This window comes from Populus alba, chromosome 18 (assembly GCF_005239225.2).
Source record: "Populus alba chromosome 18, ASM523922v2, whole genome shotgun sequence".
NCBI classification, from domain to species: domain Eukaryota; kingdom Viridiplantae; phylum Streptophyta; class Magnoliopsida; order Malpighiales; family Salicaceae; genus Populus; species Populus alba.
The window spans coordinates 13,201,658-13,224,313 of NC_133301.1; the positions used below are offsets into that span (position 1 = coordinate 13,201,658).

The 22,656-nt window shown below is 32.2% G+C and overlaps 2 protein-coding genes across 2 annotated transcripts; both read left to right on the forward strand.

Moving 5' to 3' along the window:
- Positions 1-284: 284 nt before the first annotated feature.
- On the forward strand, positions 285-2,124 carry LOC118034294 (protein RGF1 INDUCIBLE TRANSCRIPTION FACTOR 1). Its single transcript, XM_035039533.2, has 4 exons — positions 285-433; positions 568-813; positions 913-1,053; positions 1,527-2,124. Exons 1-4 carry the CDS (start codon positions 431-433, stop codon positions 1,866-1,868), a joined length of 732 nt encoding a protein of 243 aa, XP_034895424.1. The 5' UTR covers positions 285-430; the 3' UTR covers positions 1,869-2,124.
- A 5,994-nt stretch (positions 2,125-8,118) lies between these two features.
- LOC118034293 (uncharacterized) lies at positions 8,119-13,494 on the forward strand. The gene is made up of 9 exons (XM_035039532.2): positions 8,119-8,429; positions 8,533-8,723; positions 8,811-8,992; positions 9,075-9,359; positions 9,448-9,506; positions 9,611-9,647; positions 9,755-9,826; positions 12,097-12,421; positions 12,859-13,494. The coding sequence occupies exons 1-9, from the start codon at positions 8,297-8,299 to the stop codon at positions 13,225-13,227; spliced, it is 1,653 nt and encodes a 550-aa protein (XP_034895423.1). The 5' UTR covers positions 8,119-8,296; the 3' UTR covers positions 13,228-13,494.
- Positions 13,495-22,656: the final 9,162 nt, after the last annotated feature.

The window sequence follows — 22,656 nt, forward strand, 5'->3', positions numbered from 1 at the left end:
GAGCTTGGTAAGTTTAGCATTAGAGCTCTTAAGCCAAGAAGATCAGAAAAAAAAAATATATATACAGTTTAAGGAGGTGGCAGAGAAAGGGAGACACAGGAACAGCGCGCACGTTCTCCTCATACCTGACTTCTTTTCTTTAAGAATGCTCTCTCTCTCTCTCTCTCTCTCTCTCTCTCGCTCACACACTCACACGCTCACACGCGCACACACACACACGCTCACATTCACACTTATAAGTAGAAGCCGTCCCTATTGACAAAATGTTGCCTTTTTCTCAAGGGAATAAATATATACCCGTTCATCTCCTGTGAACCTCCATAAATACTCTTATCTCCAAACCCTAATCTCTCTCTCCTCTCTTTCTTGTTACACCACTATCTTGATAACAGTTCAAGAGGGCTCATCATCTCTCTTTTTTTCTGTGATCATGGTGAGTGTCACTCGATCCCCCTTCCCTCGCTTGATCGCCATCTATTGCAAAATTCTGTTTGAGTTTTGATTTATGTGTTGAATTGTCTCTTTTGCTTAATTCTGGTTGGTATTTGTGATCATGGTGTTTTTCAGGGAATTCAAAAGCCTGCATGGTTGGGAGCTCTTTACACAGAGAAGTTTTTTGCAGGGTGCTCTTATCATGAAGCTGCAAAGAAGAATGAAAAGAACGTGTGTTGTTTGGATTGTTGCATCAGTATTTGCCCTCATTGTATACCATCCCATCGCTTCCACAGGCTTCTTCAAGTTCGTCGTTATGTCTACCATGATGTTGTCCGATTGGAAGACCTCGAGAAGCTGATTGATTGCTCAAATGTTCAGGTTAATTAGTGGCTTAAACAATCTTAATCTTCTTGCTTCACATGTTGCTCTAGCAAGATTCAGTCTGTAGTTTGCTAATTAACTTAGCTTTGATTACAGGCCTATACCATCAATAGTGCGAAAGTGGTGTTTATCAAGAAGAGAGCTCAGAACAGGCAATTCAGAGGGGCCGGAAACTATTGTACTTCCTGTGATAGAAGCCTTCAAGAACCTTTTATCCATTGCTCTCTTGGCTGCAAGGTACAAAGCAATTTTCTTGCTAAATTCCAACAAAGGGTGACTAAAAGTTTTTTCCACATGCAATTACGACCCTTTTAGTCAAAGAGCGTATCACGATAAAGTGGCCCTCAATTATGATCAAATCTCCATGGACCGCCTTCAAAAAGAGGAAGAAATTGTTGCCAACATTTTCTCTTTTTATTTCAATCGTTATGTCTTGATATCAATTTACATGTTAACTAAACTAACCAAGTGCGTATATTAATTTAGAAAAATAAATTCATCCGTAAAAAAAAGAAGAAGCAAACATCATTAACGATCAGACCATTCAATACAAGTGAATTTTACTCGAATCATGCACAATTAAGAAAACCGAGAACTGTGTATTGAATTAGCCAGATTATTTCTAGGAGGGGTGTCTTAATTATGACCATTCATTCTTAAGATCCTATGATCATATTTAACAGAAAGATTTCCTTCAATGTTTTCTGCAGGTGGACTTTGTGCTGAAACATTACAAGGACCTTTCTCCATACTTGAGGAGATGCAACGCATTAACTCTTGGTCCTGACTTCTTTATCCCTCAAGATATGGCAGATGATGAGATGACCAATGAGACGCCTCGCTCGACAATTGTGGACTCCGATGAGCCGATGAGCTGGTCTTCAAGTTCATCGGGTTCCGAGAACATGAGCATCGCTAGCACTGAGATTGTACGGAAGAAGAGGAGTGGATTATACGTATGTGCAAGATCATTGAGCAAGGTTTCCGATGAGGACATGGCTTCAAGCATGAGTAGAAGAAAAGGCATTCCTCAACGATCTCCTCTGTGTTAGGAAAACAAATTAAACCAAAAAAGCTTTTATTTATTACTATAATTATTAATTAGTTTTACTTGGATATTTTGACCGACCTTCAAATTCAAAGTGTTCTCTCTCACAGTCACATCATCTCTCCTCACTCTTCAACTTGAGTTAATTAATAACTTGGTCGGGGGGTTTTGTCTTAATGGCATCACGTGATTCCCAATTCCAAGTTATGGTTTTGTACATTTTTCTATTTTTTCTATGCTCATATTAATAATTCAAGCCATCAATCCGAGGACTTTATTGTTCCAAACCTGGACACCTCTGGGAATTATACAGTACATTTATGTATTTGTTAATTTCCTTTGCATTGGTACACGACACTTGCTTTTACCGGGTAATTCAAGATTCTGTTTACGAGAATGGTGGAAGTTCATGTTTTAAAGTGGTTTTTTATTTGTAAAAATATTAAAATAATATTTTTTTAAAAAAATTATTTATGATCAAAATAATCTAAAAATACTAAAAAATTAATTTTAAATATAAAAATATTAAAAAAAATAATAAAATTACAGTTCAATCACACCACCAAATATATATTAAAAAAACTATTTGAAAACGCGGTGAAAGAAAGAGAAAGTGGTTTCTTGACAGCAAAAGGAGAAGGGTGGTTTGGATTATGCAAATTAACGTAATTTCTTTATGGCTATTGGCAATTGAGAATTGTAGACATTTCTCATCCCACTATTTTACCTTCTTCTTTTCTTGTATTTTCATACTCTTAATGCATGGCTAGAGTACTCAAAACAATGTTATGATGAAATATGAATATAGTTTTCTTGGTCTTTTAAGTCATTCTTGGCATTTAAAATGGAAGAATAAATCCCAAATTAATAAGATTTATTGGCATTAAAAACATAAGATTTGTAGCACCACCTCATGATGGAGAAGGGATTCGTTTGACTATTATATATCTACATCCACAGTGTACTGTCTCTTCTCGGAGAGAGTGCTGGCTGGGGTTTGAGATTTAACCACTATTTTTGACCGGTCAAATTCTACCCCTATTGACAATTTTTAAATCAGATAAATAATCACTATAAAATCAAGGGGTAATTTAAAATTGCGTCGCAAACACGAAGTTTTTTTAAAAGTTTAATTTTTTTAAAAAATATATTTTTATATATTTTTAATATGCTAATATTGAAAATATTTTTTAAAAAATTAAAAATATTTTTTTAATACATTTTTAAACAAAAAAAAAAAAACCATTAACACAATCTTTAATCACCCTTATGAATTTATTATACTTGGTGGGGGATAAAAAATTAAGTTAGTGAGAATTATAGTTACATGCAGCCAGATCAATCTTACCTTGATATCACAGCCTTTTTTTTTTTTTTTTTTCCTTTTTAGACAAGTGGTGTTATAAAAAAAAAAAAAAAAAATGAATGCATATTTGGTATTTTAATGCAGTGTTCTATAAAAAAAAATATTTTTAAAATATATCAAAATAATTTTTTTATATCATTAAATTGAAACCATAAAAAACACTAAAAAATCAATTTAAACGTATTCAAACATAGAAATAAATTTTCCATAAATTTCCCATAACAATGATAATTTATATATCAAAGTGGAAAATTTTAGGAGATTCACACTCACCTATGAAATTTAATTGTATATTGTCTTAACAAGTTTGGAATCGTAAGAAGCTTCAAATCAAAGCATCGGGATACCTTGGAGCAAGTTAATTCACTGTTGTTGGTTTGCAAAATTTTGTTAGATAGATTATCCGAATGACGGCCCCACAAGCAGTTGCTTAGATGAGGATTCTGGAGGAGGTTTTCTTGGTGACTGAGCAGGCCAATAATTTGTGGTGGCCTACAGTCGAAGTTCGGCCGTGAAATGATGGGCCCAATATTTGGGTATCTACTGGGCTCTAGAGCACGGGCTTTTGTTGCCGAAAACATGTAAATTAAGCTAAAAAGGGAAGTGCTATTAGGCGTATTCACTATTGGTCTGAGATGGTGTAGGTGGCCCAATGTATATTTCAGGCTAGCCCAGTAACATGACTTCTAAAATAAGCCCACAAAACAATCATCATTTAAAAAAAAAAAAAAAAAAAAACTGATAGAATTAGAGGAGGGAAGAATATAGTAGATAAAGGAAAACCTGAATTTAGATCTTTCTTAGTTGAAATGTCTTGACAATGTCTAAGCCCACTAAACAATGGCAAATAAATAAAAATTATTATAAATTTTTTTTTATGTTTGTTAATATAGTGCATGTACTTTTTAATTAAAATATATTTATAAATTTTTTTAGATTTTATTTTTTATATCAGTATATTAAAATCATAAAACAAAAACATATAAAAAATCAATTTAATGTTTTTTTCAAGCAAAAAATAATTTAAATATTATTTTGAAAAACAAGTTGGACCAAAATAGAGCACTTAAAGACTTTAATGTCATATTTTGCACTTACGTTATTATTTGTTTATGGATTTTGTTTTTATATGATTTTTATGAATATCTTTCTATTATATGTTTTATTAAGATTTCTGCCCTTCCATCTAATTTTGGATGACACGTGTCAAAAATCTATGCAATGACTTATAAGATTATTATTTTAAAAATAAACATATATAAAAATAAAAAAATAAAAAAAATGAATATAGAATTCAAACTAATAAAATTTATCATAAAACTGAAGGTGGGTATTTAGTTACAAATATTCCCCATTATCAAATACTTGATATAAAAGTAGGAAATGCCACTACAAAAAAAATAGCATCTAATAAAATATTTATTACCGGTAAAATTACAAATGAAAAATTTAACCTTTTAAGATTAATTATTAGGTGTTTGAGATTATTTTGTATAAAGACAAATACGAGTTTAATTAGGAATTTGGATAAGGGCAAGATCCAGAAAATTACAAAGAAAAAACATGTCATTAACCCTTGTACATAGAGATTGTTCTAAATGAAGTTTAAGCAAGTGGATGCCTCAGCCTTTTCTTTTTAATCCTTAATGTTCAATGTTCATCTTCAAAATCATGGCTTAGACATTTGGGCTCGCCTTTATTTGTTATCCTTATGCCTAGATTTTTTTTGGTTCATCAGAAATTCTCTTGGCTTATGTACATGTTGTATTTACGAGGATTTTGTTTCTTCATTGGTGAAGGTATAAAAACCTGTTCGTTCCCACTTTTTAATGATGAATAAGGTGTGTTTGAAATAATAGTAAATGTTGTTTTTTTAAAAAAATAAAATATTTAGAATTGTATTAAAATAATATTTTTTTATTTTTAAAAAATATATTTTTAATATTATCATATCAAAACAATTTAAAAACTCTAAAAAAATTGATTTAAATCTTGATCGCCGATGAGATTAGCCTTGGTATAATGACAATAACATGACATGCACAATGGGAGTTTCTTTCTTTTCTTTTTCCTTAAGGATGCTTTACATCGTCAAAATACATTCTTGTTATATAAAAAGAAAAGGAAGCAAAAAATGTTTTCTTGCCGGCACACCGCATCAAGCATAAAGGCAGCAACACAGTTCTGCTGCCTTATATTATTCCCAAATTAAGGGGCCAGGCTTGCCGGTCGATATGTTTCTGAAACTACCTAGCTAGGGCACCGTTTGCTATTAATATAATGACAAGGGTATAATATATCATAAACACTTAATTTCTTCAACGCAGCTCTTGATGGACCTGCCATGTCAGGCCATGAGAAACATAATTAAAGATCGGTAGAAGAAATGTGCCCATCACCTGGAAATTAGATTGGAAAGTTGATTTGATGAAGCATCAGCAAGTGGTAGATGCTAGCTTTATGTCTACGTAAACAGCTACTACATAACTAACCATTCTCATTACCTACCATATAAGCTGCAAGTTTTCTACTTTCTTTTTACTGATATAAAGTAACTTTAGACCTAATTAAGGTTAAGACTTGATTGGATTGTACGTAATTTGATATAGAAAATGCTGTTGTTGAGTATTATGAAGGAAATCCTTTCTCTTGCTTTTGAAATGCAGTTCTTTTCCTTTTCATTTTCCACATCTATATATACAGAAGGTTTCTACGACTGCATATTGAATTAAACATGACTGCAAGACTGCAAAACGCAGGTCTCTGTGTATATATACGAGTATCAGGTCTCTGTATATATACTCTGTATATCATACGAGTATTAATATGATCAAAAGACTTGATTCAGACTTTTTGCTTGCAGCAGTAGCTTAAATATTAGAACTTGTTCATCGTCAAAATTAACAAGCCAACATGAAGCTTAAGGTGCACGTAAATTTGCTTCAAAATCAAGCGGACTTAATTTACAGTTTTTAAAATAAATCAATGGTTCATTTATGTCTTCTTTTAAATGAAGTACTCATGTTTTTCATGAGAACTATTATTTCTTATTTACTTTGTACCAATATAACGCTCCGAAAATTATTGCTGTTCTGCTTTTATTACAAATTAAGTCTTCGATTTAAACCGTAAAAGATCCGTTGTATAAAAGTCAAATAATTGAAAGAAGATAACCCATTATATAATTCATTGATGTCTAACAAGGTTAGAGAATTAGCTCAAAAAAAAAAAGAATTTGAATTACTTTTCACCAATTCAACTTAAATTAATTATTTTATTAAAATACTATTATTTCATTAAAAAATATATTTGATATTAATTTGAGTTTGGCAGAGGAAACCAAATTATGATTTTTATTTAGAAATACATAAAAATAATATCAGAAAATTAACGTTTGAAGAAAATCATCCAGTATTTATCCTTTTCGTATTATTATATTTTTCCAATCTAATTTAATTAACAGGATTAATTATGACCCTAGAGAAAATGAAAATTTGAGTTGGATCATAATCATTTGCTAACGTACCTGAAAAAGTAATCATAAATTAGCAAGCAAACAGTCATAATACGTGAGGTGACAGAATTACAAGAGAAAAGAAGAACAAATTAATGAAAATATTGATACACAAATTAGTCAGCATCATGGTGTTGTTAGGTTAAACTACTAGGTTGAATATTTTAAACAAGAGATCGAAGAGAGTTTCATTTTTTTTTATCAAAAGAAAGCAGTCCAAACAATTTTCCACTCATGAACAACTCTTTAACTCTTACCTCCTGTCCTAAGTAACGTTGGTAGGTCAAGAAAAGGATCAAATTAAAAAAAAAAAACCCAATTAAGAATCACAAGCTCCAAACCCTAAAATAGTAAGATTTTACATCAAAAGATAAATTAATAAACCCGTAAATAATGACTTTTCTGAAGCCAAATCAAGAAAATGGGGGGAAAGGTGGTGGGGAGCCACGTTTTGTTATTTGTTATCAGTGAGATTGACAACTGGGGTCACAATGTGACAAGCATGCGCATAGGATTTGAAGCACACCCTGCCACGTTCTCTTTAGTTAACATTGATTGAGAGAGAGAGAGAGAGAGAGAGAGAGAGAGAGAGAGAGAGAGAGAGGAATTGCTTGCTTTCCAATTTATGATTCTGTGGATGGTTTGTCTGTTTTTATGGTGGGCTTATGCCGTTTTTTATTTTTATATGGGTATGAGTATGTTTATCTACCATAGGTTAAGAAATTTTCGAATAAATATACGTTAATCTAATAATATTTACTTCGTAATAGATATAATAAAATAAATATAAACGAGATTCATAAAAAGTAATGTTGATACCCCTAATGAAAAATCATATTTGTTTTAGGAATTAGCAACACTGTAAAATCTTCTTTTCAATAGCTATTTGATATTATTGTAGGTTTTATAATTGTAGTTTTTTTATAAAAAAAAAATTTAGTTATAGTTTTTAAAAAATAGATTTAAAAAAATATGTATTTAGTTAAAATTAATGTAAGATGAATTTTTATATGTAAAATAAAAAAAAAACCTTTAAAAATAAAAAATAAATATTTTAATTTTTACAAAATAAAATTTAAAATGCAATTATATATGAAATCTAGTTTCAAATAAAAAAGAAGAAATTTTTCTAAATTTATTAAAAATCCAAAAAACAATTCTCAACAGCTTCCAGAAAAAAAGGCATGAAAACTTCCTCATAACAAAAACGTTGGAACCCAAAAAAATAAAAAAGAGAAATAATAATAATAACAATAAAGAAAGCAACACCATCACAGCAAAGGGGTATTCTTGTCCATATAATAATTACGGACAAATAAACGTATAGAAAAGAACTTAAAACTGTTTTACAAATTCATAAATGTGTTTTTCTTAAACGTTAAGACTTGATATCTCACAAATACCCATAAAAATCACCTGTATTTAGTATTTACACACCGGCTCGACACTGCTCTGTCTCTGTCTCTCGTAGAGACGAGCATAAAAACCAGGCAGAGCCGACGGCAACGCCACGAAACAGAGAGAGAAACTGAAACACAAGCAAAAACACAACATGTCCTGTAATAACAGATCAAACCCACCATTGTATTTTCTCCTAAGCTTTCTTTTCTTTTTCTTTTTCTTTACTTCTTCAACAGCAACTCCCAGTTCCTTAACTTCCCAGTTTGAATCTTTTTCCATTCCTGGTAATTAATTTTTTGTCTAAAAATTATGCTTTTTGTGAAAAATATGAAATCTTTATGTGCTTTTTTTAGAACAAGAGTAATTTTTTTTTGTTTTTCAATGTAGATGTTGTGGTTGGTGGGAGAGAGAATGATGGTGTGGTGGTTCCATGGGAGATAAGGAGGCATCTTGCAGAAGAAGAGAACACAGCATCTTCTTTGATATTGGCTGCAAAGAAAACAAGAAGAAGAGACCCTTTAGAGAACTTTAAATTCTACACTTCTGGTTACAATATCAGCAATAAACATTACTGGGCTGTGAGTTCTTTCTTGATTACTTTTTTTCTGGTTTATTTGACCATATTAATACATTTTCTTGTACTGATTGTCACTTCAATGATGCAGTCTGTTGGTTTTACTGCGGTTCCATTCTTCATCGTAGCTTTGGTTTGGTTTGTGATATTTGGACTATGTTTGTCCTTTATCTGCCTCTGCTATTGCTGTTGTCCAACAGAGCCTTATGGCTACTCTAGAGCATGCTATGCCCTGTCTCTCATTTACCTCATCCTCTTTACCATTGCTGCAATGTAATGACCCCTCTTTCTCGCTTTGGCTATGTGTTTTGATTAATAATTTTATGACACCCTCAATGTTGCTCTGCGATTACAGTGCTGGATGTGTTGTTCTGTATACTGGTCAAGGGAAGTTTCACAGTATTACAACACACACATTGGAGTATGTAGTAAATCAAGCAAATGTTACTGCCAAAAACCTCAGGCATGTGTCAGATTATCTTGCTGCGGCTAAGAATACTGGTGTGGAGTCAGTTTTTCTGCCACCCAGCGTCCAAAATGACATTGATAGCATTCAAAAAAAGATCGAATCCTCTGGTACTACTCTTTCCAGCACTACACAGGATAATTCAGAAGGCATACAAAATGTTTTGGATAGCATGTGAGTAAAAGCTCTTAAAACTTCTTCTGGTGCTTGATTGGTTTTGGAATTTTTCCTAATTGCTCTTAGTTTTTGCTTTGCATTGCAGGAGACTGGCCCTCATTATCCTTGCTGCTGTCATGCTTGCTTTGGCATTTCTTGGATTCTGTAAGTGTTATTTTCTTGGATTAGAGGTGCAAATTTATAAATTGTTTGATTTATTATAACTAAATTGTTTGTTTATATTATTTCTATGATGCCATTGGTTGCAGTGTTCTCCATTTTTGGGATGCAGTGCCTTGTTTACTTGTGAGTGACCTGATTTTTGAGCCATTATCTGTTTAGCCATTTTAAACTTGAAAACAACTACATGTTATGGTTATGATTTGGCCAATTTTACTGTTTAAATTCTGTAGTCTGGTGATCCTTGGCTGGGTTCTTGTTACGGGCACATTTATTTTGTGCGGTGTATTCCTTCTCCTTCACAAGTAAGTTCTTCCTCCTGTTCTTTTATTTATTTATTTATTAACTTTTCTGATATAGGGTCATAAAATGCATAAAGGATTTTATGCTTGATGTTTATTTTTTAAAAAAAAAAGTTGCGTTGAATTAAGTTTATGTTTTGGATGCTTTGTGTGCACACATTCTGGTGTATAGATGCATGCATATAAACATGCAAGCACACACTTGTGGTTGTGTTGTTTCATTGTGGCATATAGAGCTTTCATGGTCTTAATTGTTGATGTCCATATACACACGCAAACACTGTTTTAATTGTGTTGTTGCATAACTCTGGCGTTTAGCTTTGTGATCATAATTGTAGATATTCATAGCAAACACCCTTTTCTAGCTATAATTCTGATGGTTGTCTTTTAAATGTGTTTCTGAGGTATTATGAACCCATTGGTTGTGGACTAGAAGTTTTAGCATTGCTGATGTTAATAAATGGGTCTTTTATATCTTGATCTTGGGAATCGTTGAACCTCATTTTCTGTCGTGTCACCCGTTGAGCATACAGAGAGGTAAAATGATTCCATATAATGTCATTTCCTGGCAGTCAGATTGAGATATGTCTAAAATGATGCACTCTTTTTTTTCTACATGTACGTCGGTCTTTTAGGATTATTTTTCAGCAAGAATAAGTTTCCATTAAAATTGGTACTTGGAGTGGAAGATGATAAATAACCTACAGCCACTCATATGAAGAGAGAGGAAGAAAGGATTGGAATAAGTAGTACATATCAATAATTAAAAGCTCCAACAAAAACTTTCATGAAACTTTCAAGAGTTCTCTCACTTTGTGTCGACAACTCTTGGGCTGCATCTTTTGTCAATGGGTTACAGTTAGAACCATGGGGCTGAAGACTGAATGAAAGTGGCTGGCTAGAACTTAAGAGAGAATTTGATTCTCACCTCCTCAAAAGATTTGTTGCAAATAATTCTTTCTTCAGTTAGTAATTTAGAGAGAAATTATGAATGTAGCTATTCAGTGTGCAATATTCTAGGAATATGAATAATTGGATTTATCAGGCTGAAAAGCACAGAAACCACAAAGTAGGCCATTTTTCAGGAGAAGCTGTTCAATATTGGCCAAGCAAACTACATTGAGTTCGCATAAAATCTTGAAAACACACAAGGATTCAGCTTCAATAGGCTACAAAGTGACAGGCTAACTTCTTATATCCCAGGCATTTCTCTAGATTCTGTTATTTAAGGTTTTAACCAACTAGATCTTGAGCTATCTGCACCTTGTCTGAACATTGGCTAACCACTCTTCTTCCTCTTAGATCATGATTGTACCAAGTTCATCCGTACATAGTAGTCAATCTCTGAATATTTGGGCTGATCAAGAAATATTCCTGAAAACCATATGATTAAGAAATTTTCAATCTGGCTTTTTACAAGGAAAAAAAATGCCCTGTAAGCTATGGAATCAGAAGGCTTTGTTTTCTAGTGAATTAAAAATCTGATGCTGGCAGTATATCTGTACACGGATAGGAAATTCATTTCCAACTCCATAAGAAACAAGTACTCCTTTAGGTTTGTAAAAGTAATTTTTGTAAAGATAAGGTCTAATGAGGCTGCCTCTTGGCCTCCTTCAACCCTTTAGCGAAATGCAGAAAAAAGAAGGAAAATCCATGGACCGACCCCATTGTAACCCCGTAGGAACTACGAGATTGCCCCAAGGATGCCTTCATAATCCAGGGGTCGTGGACCAACCATAGAACCCTGTTCAATAAGTGGAACGCATTAGTTGTCTGCTCTCAGGTTGGGCAGTAAGGGTCAGAGCAAGGGCATTCTTAAGACTAACAATCCCCAATACCGAAGAAAGAGTTCAGGAATTACTAAATATGTCTAAAGGGGTGCAATCAATTGTCAAAAAAGAGGCACTTGAATAACTTTATGCCTCCGAAGTTAGTTATATACCATGGTATCCTGTTAATTGATCCCCCAGTTAGTTAAAGCTAGTGTCATATAAGATCACTATTTTAAATGGTAACGTTGTGATTCGAAGCTGTCTTTAAAACCAAAATTATCTTTTTTCTTAAGCACGTTGACTCATACATGTAAAGAGATACATTTGCATGTGTTATGGAAAACTTTCATCTCTTGCACTTTAAAGTATTGGACTTGGAAAATGTTTGAAAATGACTATTCTTATGATAGTACCAATGGACTTCTATGTCAGAATCAGTGTTTCTGTGCTTCTTTTCTGAGTGCGTCCCTAAATGTGTTTTTTTGTTTGTTTATCTGCTAGCGTGGTTGCCGATACTTGTATTTCTATGGATGAGTGGGTTCAGAACCCCACTGCCAAAACAGCATTGGATGATATAATCCCATGTGTGGACAACGCAACTGCTCAAGAAACCTTGAGACAGACGAAGGAGACGACCTATCAACTTGTCAATGTTGTTGACTATGTAGTTAGCAATGTCTCCAACCGAAATTTTCCACCCCAAGCTAGAAATCTGTATTACAATCAATCTGGCCCACTGATGCCTGTTCTTTGCAACCCATTCAATTCTGATTTTACAGATCGTAAATGTGCTGCTGGTGAAGTGGAGTTAAGCAATGCTACCCAGGTAATGTATGTGAACATGAAAAGTGTAAATAGAAGGGCTGAAAATATGTTGGATTTGCTGAAGATTAAGCCACCAATTATCCATCTCACTAGCAGATTCCATATTAGATTCAGTTGCTAGTTATAATCATTGCCCGGAATGTATGTTTGTCAACATCATCCTATTTTAGACTATGTTTAAATTTTCCCAGTCGTGCAAAATCCAAAATCTTACTTGGTTTCTCTGTTTAACATATGGTGCCAGATTTTTAAAGTGAGATTTTGGGGGTAATTTTCTTGTTTCAGTATATTTATGTGCTTTTCAATTTTGATTAAGAATAAAATCAGTTAACGACCTCCTCCTCCTTAGTCAGATTCTGCTTACAAATTTTACCTGATTCGTAATATTTAGAGTATGATTCAGAAAGGCTTACTGCTTTTGTTTTCTGTATCGAGCAGGTGTGGAAGAATTATATCTGTCAGGTTTCATCATCTGAGATTTGTATTACACCCGGTAGGCTTACACCCAGCTTGTACAACCAGATGGAATCTGCAGTAAACCTAAGTTACGGGTTGAATCGTTATGGTCCGTTCTTGGTTAACCTGGAAGACTGCACTTTTGTGCGAGAAACATTCACCAAGATCAGCCATTCTTATTGTCCTGATTTGCGGCGATACTCGCAATGGATATACATTGGGCTAGTAATTGTATCTGCCGCAGTAATGCTGTCGCTGATCTTCTGGGTAATTTACGCAAGAGAGAGAAGGCATCGTGTATATACCAAGCAGTTCATGTCCTCATTGGAAGCCCCTGGCAAGGCATCGTGAAGATGCCCTAATCTAGTTATAAGGTTGCTAATTATTTCTTGTCCATATCCTGGATCGCTTGCTATGGATATTCTTGTGCATGCTAAGCATCCTTAGGCTGGAGTATCGTTAGTGCATTACTAAGTACAGATCCTTTTCACATGTTCTAATGGAATCTCTCTTATGGAGCCTGTTGTTTTGCATAGTGTCCTGTTTAAACTTAATACAGACCGAGCAAGCAGATGTAAAGATAAGTTCCTGACTAAGTTACTTGTTCCTGAGTATTAATCTGGCAAGTCCTTCAGTTCTTGAGTGTCTGGAATCCTTTTCAAGTCGTGAGGCCCAAGCCATCATTTCTTGCACAACTGGAAAGCTGAAGTCTTGGGGTCATGTCTTTAAATGGCTGCAAGATACAGGAAAACCAAGCCATCATTTCTTGCACAACTGGAACTCATTTCCTCGACAAGATAAGAAGAAGACACCATGGGATCGCCTCCTCTGTGCATTCTATCTATATCTCAGACCCCTTCAATCAATGATCCCCAGCTCGAATTCATTTCCTTGATAAAAAATCAGTAGAAGCTAAGATCGAAAAAATCACGACATAACTCAACACCACTACTATATTGCCCTATGGACTAACGGATAACATGTCTTGCGAATCAACATCAATGAAAGCTTTTGATCTATCCCCTTGCTAGGACTACCACCCCCACACACAAGCACGCTTGTAAGACTTTGAGTGAAAGTAAAAAAGTGGGGTCCTTAAGCATGCCCATCATCATCGTAAATAACAAATTATAGAGACTCGTGAACAAGTATTTTCGTGACGCTTTGTTACGTGTCTGAATTCTGTGATGCTTGCTAAATAAGGGGACGGTAGGCGTGGTAGCGACTGGCTAGGCAGGTCCCTGCTCGGATTAATCGACATGGCTGGATTACTGTGGCACATTGCCGACATCGATTTGCTCCATGTGTGAACCCACACGACCGACGTAGAGCATGCATAGTCAAGTTTAAAACCAATTCTTGGCTGGCCAATTTTGCTGCTGCTGCTCCGTGTGAACTGGTTTAAAAACATGTCATAAATCAATCCAAAACTTGAGCTATGAATTAAAAAAAATCAAATTATTTAAAAAAAATTAAGTCAATATAAAATATTATTTTAAAAAAAATCAAATTATATTTCATCTAGACTAGATTGTCTAGGTTTGACAATGTAAACCTCTACACAGTTTAACATAAGACTCGACCCGAGCTCTTGGGGGATCATTGGGTTGATTACATAATTTAATAACCCTGGTTTCATCTTAACAAAAAAAGTTTCCATTTTTGCCATCAAATTCATTGACATTGATTCTTGGCAAGGGAGCAGTTTATGTAGCTAAGTTGTGGGGGTTGTATGAAGGCCTAAAGCCGGCTTGTGGCTTGCGGCTTCATATCTTTATGCTGCAAAATGCAAGATTAGTACTAATTGCAAAAAGCATATATCAAAATTCAAATCTCAGTTGAATTTAATTTGCTAGAGATTCCTTGCTTCCCAGCCAAGTCTAATTCGTATTCAATGGTTTGGACCGCAAGACCAATCTTGTACCCTAAACCTTCATAATTGCAGCAAAACAATCAAAAGGACAAGAGGAGTGGTTGTTTTGGCTTCTGAAGTGACAATAACAGCGCCTGAGACTTGAATTTGAAGTTTGTTCCCTCTCCAGAAGAGAGTGATTTTTTTTTCAATTATATTTAATATTTATTGTGTATTTAATATTGTTATATAGTATGTTTTTAAATCAAAAATAAATTATTTTTTTTACAGCTTTGAAAGCTTGGGATGAAATAGGATCCGGTCAAGGGGACCGAGAGTTTAGTATCAAAAATATTTTTTTTGAAATTTTTTTGAAATTTTTTATATTAGTATATTAAGATTATTTAAAAACATCTAAAATGAAATTAATTTAATATTTTAAAAAAATAAATTACAACTCAAAACAAACACACATCTTAGAAAAAAAGGGTAAAATGATGCAAATTTTTATCCTCGATACTTCACCGCTTATATTAATATTTAATTTTTATTATTTTTTGTGCATTTAAAGAAATTTACAAGTTATATGTTGGAATCTATATTTAAAATAAAATATAAAGAAGTATTATTATAATATAGTTATATTATAATTAATTGTTGTGAAAAATGAAAAGAATAAGGATAAAAATAAATTCACAAACTTAGATCATTCATTTTATAATCCATTGAAGGAAAAAGATCATCATATTATTTTTCTAATTTGATTCACATTATTTTTGGATTTAATCTTTTTATTTAATTAATTTGTTAATCCATATCTGTAAAATTTTAATATGTGTGGACAGTACGGATCAATAGCTGGGATCACAATTCTATTTTTTATTTGTTCAATAAGAATTTCGCTTGGATTTTGAATTACACAGCGCAACATAACTTTATATATATATATATATATATATATATATATATATGCTGTTTTGAAAGTAACTTAAAAAAAAACGTTTTAGGAGATTTTAGTTTGATATTATTTATAATTTAGTATAAAAATATAATTATTTGAAAATTATAATTAAAAGCTCTTGATATAAAATATATTGTTTTTTAAAGTGTTTTTTGTTTGAAAATATATTAAAATAATATTTTTTATCTTTAAAATTTTATTTTTAACATAAACACATCAAATGATTTAAAAATAATAATAAAAAATGAAAATTAAAAAATAAAAATTTCATAAAAATTATGTAACTACAATCATATAAAATAAAAATGCGTATTTAGAAATGTGGTAACGGTTCCTTTTCAAATTGTTTTTACTCTAAAATACATTAAAATAATATTTTTTATTTTAAAAAATAATATTTTTGATATCCATATGTTAAAATAATCTGAAAATATATATAAAAAAATAAAAATAAAAACTAATAAAATTAACTTTTGTTAAAAAAATATTTTTTAAAATACAAAAATAAATATACTATTAATATCAATTAATATCTATTAGGATCGTATCAGGAATTTGCTGTGAGTTGCCGTGGAGTAATTGTTTGGAAAACGGACGGACTCCTCCAAATGTCATGTATTATCCAATGGATTAAGGGGTTGATTAGTAACACTAATCTATATATATCTTATTCTCTTTGTACCCAGCAGCATCTTACGTTATTACACTAAGTGACACTTAACCAGGTTGTCATTAGTACCAAATCAAAGGTCATTAAGTCCAAGGGAGGCTATAAAAGTGGCCATAAATTCCTACCCCCACAGGAGACAGGATCCTAACAGATTCGAAAGAAACCATCTTAAATTACATTATTACATGCATGGCATCTAGAAATGGACCTACTCCTAAGTCACATACACGGCAAGAAATCAGGACATGCCTGTGTTCACCCACCACACATCCCGGATCATTCAGGTGTGGTCTGCACCGGGATTCCCTTAGGGTGCCGGCGAGATCAAGAATCGGCCGTGCAGGGTCGAATAACAAGGGGGGGTTGGCTTTGGTTGCCAAAGCAAATTCATTCAAGGCAATCTTGTTACAGATTATCAAGCCGTCCAGTCATGATCTTCACAGGAGGAAGGATTTCCAGCCAAGGCTTACCAGGTTTTGCCTAATGAATACCAGTAGAGATGGGTTTGCTGTTTCTTGATCTTAGATTTTGTTAGATTCGAGAAATGTGGTAGTTTTTTTTGTAAATTTTGTTTAGATTAAGATTCTGGTGTTGATGTATGTATGTATGTATGTGGATTTATGTACTTAAGGTTATTTTTTTTTTTTAGTTTAATGTAGGTATCCGGGTCAGTTTGCTCGCACCTCGACTAATCCCACAAGTTCTAAAATTAAAGACCATATAAGCTTCCAGTAGTCATCCTATCCCATGAGGTTAATTAATTGTGTGTCAAGGAGTCTCATGCATCAGGATTTTGTTAAAAATATGGAGCTCTCAGATTCGTACCAGAATTAAATAAAATACATAAGCATAAGTCCACGCATTTATCAAACGAAAGCTGTTTAAAGGACGGTCTGTTTCTCAATTTCATTAAGTTCTTTTTCTTTTTTTTGTTTTATATTAATATTTTTTTATATTATTTTAACGTGCTGATGTCACAAGTATTCTAATTTTATTAATTAATAAATTAATACATAATGAGACTTGGATAAGAGTAATGATACAGCATGACAATTGATTTAATAGCAATCCTTGTCCTCAATTGATTCAACTTGCCAAAATACCCGCAGGAATTGACCGACCTCTTACACCTGCAATTCTAACCCTAATATATTGGAATTGGTATCGATTCACTGGGGTTCTGATGAACACAACATTCATTGGGAAATTCTATAAACCATTTCCAACCATCTAATTCAGATAGAGTAAATATTAAAAACTATAGAAACAGAAGAGTGAAAGAGAGATTAAAAGGGAAATATGCCAAATTTATCTACATACAGGTAACTTAGATCTCCAGAAACTTTCACCTCTCTCACAATACAAGTTTTATTTTCATGGGCACGATACAAATTTATCTACATACAGGTAACAGAGATTAAAGGAGGATATCCATGTATCTTCTAGAGATTGATATTGATGTTATCATCGATAGTCATGTAGAATCTCAAAACCCAGAACTTATAAGATATTTTTTTATAGTGATATGTTGTCATTTTGATCTTTTTTTTTTATCTCCAAATAGTCCAAAACTTGTAGATAGTAAGCACGGTGATCATCGATCATATCCTTGCATGAACACGTCTTTATGAATTCATGACTATATAAATATCCCTGAATTCTAAGGTAAATCATATTCTTTTTTAGATGAAGTTGACGACTTGATTTTCTTTTTCTTATTCAAATCTAAATATTCTCTGCAGTTAAATAAATACATACATAACCTCACAAAACTCTCATCGGTATCAAAAGTCACCAACTTTTATATATATATATATATATATATATATATATATATATATATATATATATATATATATATATAAGCACCTTATTTTTGTATATGTTACAACCATGTAAGCCCAACCTCCTGTGCCTTCTAACCTATAACAATATTAAGAAAATCATAAATTTTTTTAAGCATTTTCAACTATCTCATCACATTTGATTGATTATTTTTTGGTAGGAAAAAGTGTGGCACTAAGTTCCATTTTAAGTGAGACTTTTTTCGTGAAACTCTGTTAGGCTACGGAACCATAATGTCCCGCACTCAAAATTGATATTCTGACAGCTAAAAGTATATCGTGTTGAACCACTATAGTTACTAATATAATTATTATTAAAAATTTATATAATTATTAATTTTTAAACCCGTAAAATTAGTCGAGTTATACACAAGCTAATCTGAACATTCATATTAATAAAAAAAAATTAGTCGAGTTATACACAAACTAATCTGAGCATTCATATTAATAAAAAAAGAGTGCGGTCTAAGAGCTACCATTAATTTAAAATGTTTAAGAAAATAGCCCTACAGTCACTAATTTGGAAAAGCAAGAAATTACTTGGAATTAGAGGTTTTAAAAGGGGGCAAATTTCATTTTAAGAAAAAAAAAAAAGTGAATTATATATATAAGGTTATAACGAGAGATCCAAATGAAATCCTTTTTATTATATAAATGTATAGTATTTTTTGTAAGAAAATATAACCTTTGAATATACTTTTCATATGGACCAATTCTACTGTATTATAGTGATTTATTATACATTTATGAAAAAGATATTGAAATTTATTGCACATAAGAAAAAGTGTTTTTTATATTGAAACATCATTTTCTGAAATTTTTATTTTTTCTCTTTTGATTTCAAATGTTTACATGGTTGATAAAGTCTTCATTCCCATTTGCTGTATTTTCCATGTCAGGGCGGGGATTGACTGCCGAAATCAAAACTATGGCTTCCTTAAAAACTGTACGCTGTCCCCAACTATGGTATAATATTTTATAAAAGTGTAGCAGCCACATTAAATAAGGCCCTACACATGGCTCAAAAAGAGCACCAAGGACTAGTTCTCTTCCACAATAAATATTCACGGTCAAAAGTCAGAATGATTTAAAGTTTGACCATTGATATGTTAGAGAGGAAGCATCGAGTGACAAGCTAGATATTAAGAGACGTTTGATAATGAAATAATATACGGTTGTTTTTAAAGTTTTTTTTAATATATTAAAAAAAAATTTAATAAAGAAAAAAAAATTAAAAAAAAAAAACACTAACAAGCTTTATTTTATCGTTTTAGAAACTCTTTTAAAAATATATAAAATCTTTTAATTTTTTTTCTTTTTTTAAATAATTTTTTATGTTTTTAATATTTTTTTAATATAACAATATCAAGAATAAATTTTAAAAATTAAAAAAAATATTATTTCAATCCATTTATAAATAAAAATATATTTTAAAAAATTATTATTATTTCAATACTAAACAGGTACTAAAAACACCTTTAACCTTTAAAAATAAATTTATTTATAAATAAAAAATAATTATTATCACGATACCAAATAAATATTAAAAAAAATTGATATCAACCTCCAAAAATCATGGGCTTGCACACCATGCGGAAGAATATCACTCCTCTTCTTATGGATGCAGATGCTGTAGTTTTCAAAACCATGCTTGCGAGCAGATTTTTTTAAGTTACCTACAAGGACCACAGCTAGCACAAGTGGGATGGTTGCGTGCCATTTGCGTGGAGGTTAAACTATTCCGTTTCTAGAAAATATATTTGTCATCTGCATAAAAGTTAAAGAACTACTAGCTCCTTCAAGTTGTTAAAATATCATCTTTAATTACTTATTTACTCCACAATAAAAAAGATTGTCTTGAGTAACAAGAAATATGCTCGAACTTAATTGATTTTTTTAGAATTATGATTATTGGACCATCGGCACCTATCTGTGATTTATTCAAATTTTCATATTTAACAAAATGATACGGAGTTTAATAAATTATTAACAATACATGTGACAGGAAAGAAGCAGTATTCATACTAAAATCATCATAATAAATCTTCTACTTGAAGCCATGCTCCTGTCCTCTAATCAGGGTGGCTTTACATTTTCATCATACTTAAGTTGCACAGCAAGCCCCAATAAATTCAAAATTAAAAAACTTAAAGGAAATAATCTTGAAAGGTACATTAAGTATTGGTCAGGTTTTAGATTTATTTTTCAATAATTACGAGTTTGGGTCCCCTCAGAGCTGTTAAGAGCTTACATGATTATAATCTTCAGCGCCTGTAGAATTAATTGAAATCCGAGCAAATTGACCCGAACATTCATATTAATAATAATAAAAAAAAAACCTAAGAAAATAATCAGAATGATAGAAGAATTAGAAAGACCTCGTCAAGGAAGTGAAAACAAGCAAACCAATATTATTAATTTGGTAACATAGTATGAAGCTAAATCATCTTGATCATGTCCAAAACTTCAGTAACAAGTAGCATGATTAGAGAAGGGATATTCTGGACGCGTTATTGCAGAGTATAGAAGAGTCTTGCATTCCCTCATGGACCATTGTACCTTGTCAAACAAGCTGAATTGAAAGGGAAAGAAGGAGAAATATCTATACCAGAGGAAACAGGCGTGTATGTTTGACCCTATTTCTAGCTTTTATATGCATGGGTTCCCCTCGTTAATTAAGTCTTCAATGGCTCCAGTGGTCTAATTTGGCATATATATACATATATATTGGAAGAAATCAAACTAATAATTAATATTTTGGGGAGAGGAAAGGGGCAGTTCAGTGTGGGTGGCTGCTGAGGGGAGTAACTTTACGACTGGTCTTGCCGGTCCACCCATGAAAGATGGTTCTATATTGACGCTGGTCAAGACCCACATGGTGCATGCAATTCTTCGATTTTTATTTTTTTTTATCAATTGAAAAAATATTTCTGTTTTCGAATCACATATATACAGCCTTAATTACTAGTAAAAAACTTCTTATCCCCTTTTTACGAGCTCTTTTCATAGAAGAATTATTTTTATGCTTCTTTAAATGTGACCAAATCCCTTCAAATCTTCATGCATTTGGAGGATGGAGATGAGTTTTAATTAATTAGGTTAAAAGTATCCTTCTCCATGAAGTTCGTTTTCCTCTTGATTCCCCCAATATTATTCTTTCGAGGCACTTTACAAGTTGTGATGGAGCACTTGATCATGAATCCAAGAGATAAGATTTCCCATCACTTTTTTAAAATCTATAGTTGATGAGATCTTTATAGCAATTTAATCTAACAAAAGCGACGTATATATGCAACCAAATGGTCCAGCCAAATAAAGATCTTCTTGGTAGATCCCTCGCTATATATAAATATATATTATAAAATGGTGATTTCTCGCTCTTTATTCTGAAATATTAAGGGTTAAGCTCTTCAAAGTTGCTTTTAAACTATACAAAAGGCTTGATATCAACGATGAATTCGAGTAATTAGAGTGGTAAGAAGGATGGGTATTGTTGAGAAAAGGATCCACAATCATAAAATATTTCAAAATTCAAAATTAATAATGTATTAACTAGATTATAGTTATAAAACAATTAATTTTTTTGGCTAAAAACAAAATAAAATACAAGGACGTGTCTTTTGATTTTGAAGGTCATGAATAGATCCTTTTCTTTTTCATTTTATAATTAATATTATCTAATGATGCTACGCACAATATATGAAATGGAAGATAGCTAGCAATGAGTCATGCTGCATGAAGTCGAGACATCTTTTTACTAGGGCACACACACAAGAGTTCAGGAAACGAACAAGATGCATGACATAAAGTGAGCACTTCCTCCATTTCTATTATCATATTATAATGCATTTAATTATCTGTTGATTCTACTGAGCAAGCAAAGATAACGAGAAAAGCCTCCTTAGTGGGTCAGTGACCACACAATTGATATAAAAAAATAGAAATCGTATATGATCGGATAAGTAAAAAAATTAAAATTAAAATTAAAATGCTATTGTATTAAAAAAATATAACTAGATTATGAATTTTAACCCGCTGAATAATTCCAAATTAATTTTTTTACAGGTAGCGTAGTCTAAGGATGGATTGGTCAAGTCCGGATCAATGCACCAAGTCTAGCTAAGCTCAATAATAGTGAATAAACCATCAGCAGCCGCCAGAAAACAATGCATATGGCCTAGTGGTTTGGGTTTGATTTCCAAAACCCAGTCCCCCCCTGACACGTTGTGCCTTTTTTTGAATTTAATTAATTAATTGACTACATAAAAATAAATGATTTCCTAAACCCAGTGTCACTAAAATAAGGGAGTTCAGTTTGTTGACACGACTCTAGTCAAGAAAGCCACCCATGCCATGAAAATGTAAAAATAATAATACAAATAAAACAATAAGCTTTCATGAAAAATAGATTGAAATTCGTTGTTTTATTATTAAAATCTTTAAATATATTTTA

Bases quoted from the DNA above. Each gene is read 5' to 3' on its own strand.
- LOC118034294 (XM_035039533.2), top strand. The intron at 814-912 runs GTTAATTAGTGG...CTTTGATTACAG, and splicing joins TTGATTGCTCAAATGTTCAG to GCCTATACCATCAATAGTGC. The intron at 1,054-1,526 runs GTACAAAGCAAT...TGTTTTCTGCAG, and splicing joins ATTGCTCTCTTGGCTGCAAG to GTGGACTTTGTGCTGAAACA.
- LOC118034293 (XM_035039532.2), top strand. From the start codon at position 8,297: ATGTCCTGTAATAACAGATCAAACCCACCATTGTATTTTCTCCTAAGC. The intron at 9,648-9,754 runs GTGAGTGACCTG...TAAATTCTGTAG, and splicing joins ATGCAGTGCCTTGTTTACTT to TCTGGTGATCCTTGGCTGGG. The intron at 12,422-12,858 runs GTAATGTATGTG...TGTATCGAGCAG, and splicing joins AGTTAAGCAATGCTACCCAG to GTGTGGAAGAATTATATCTG.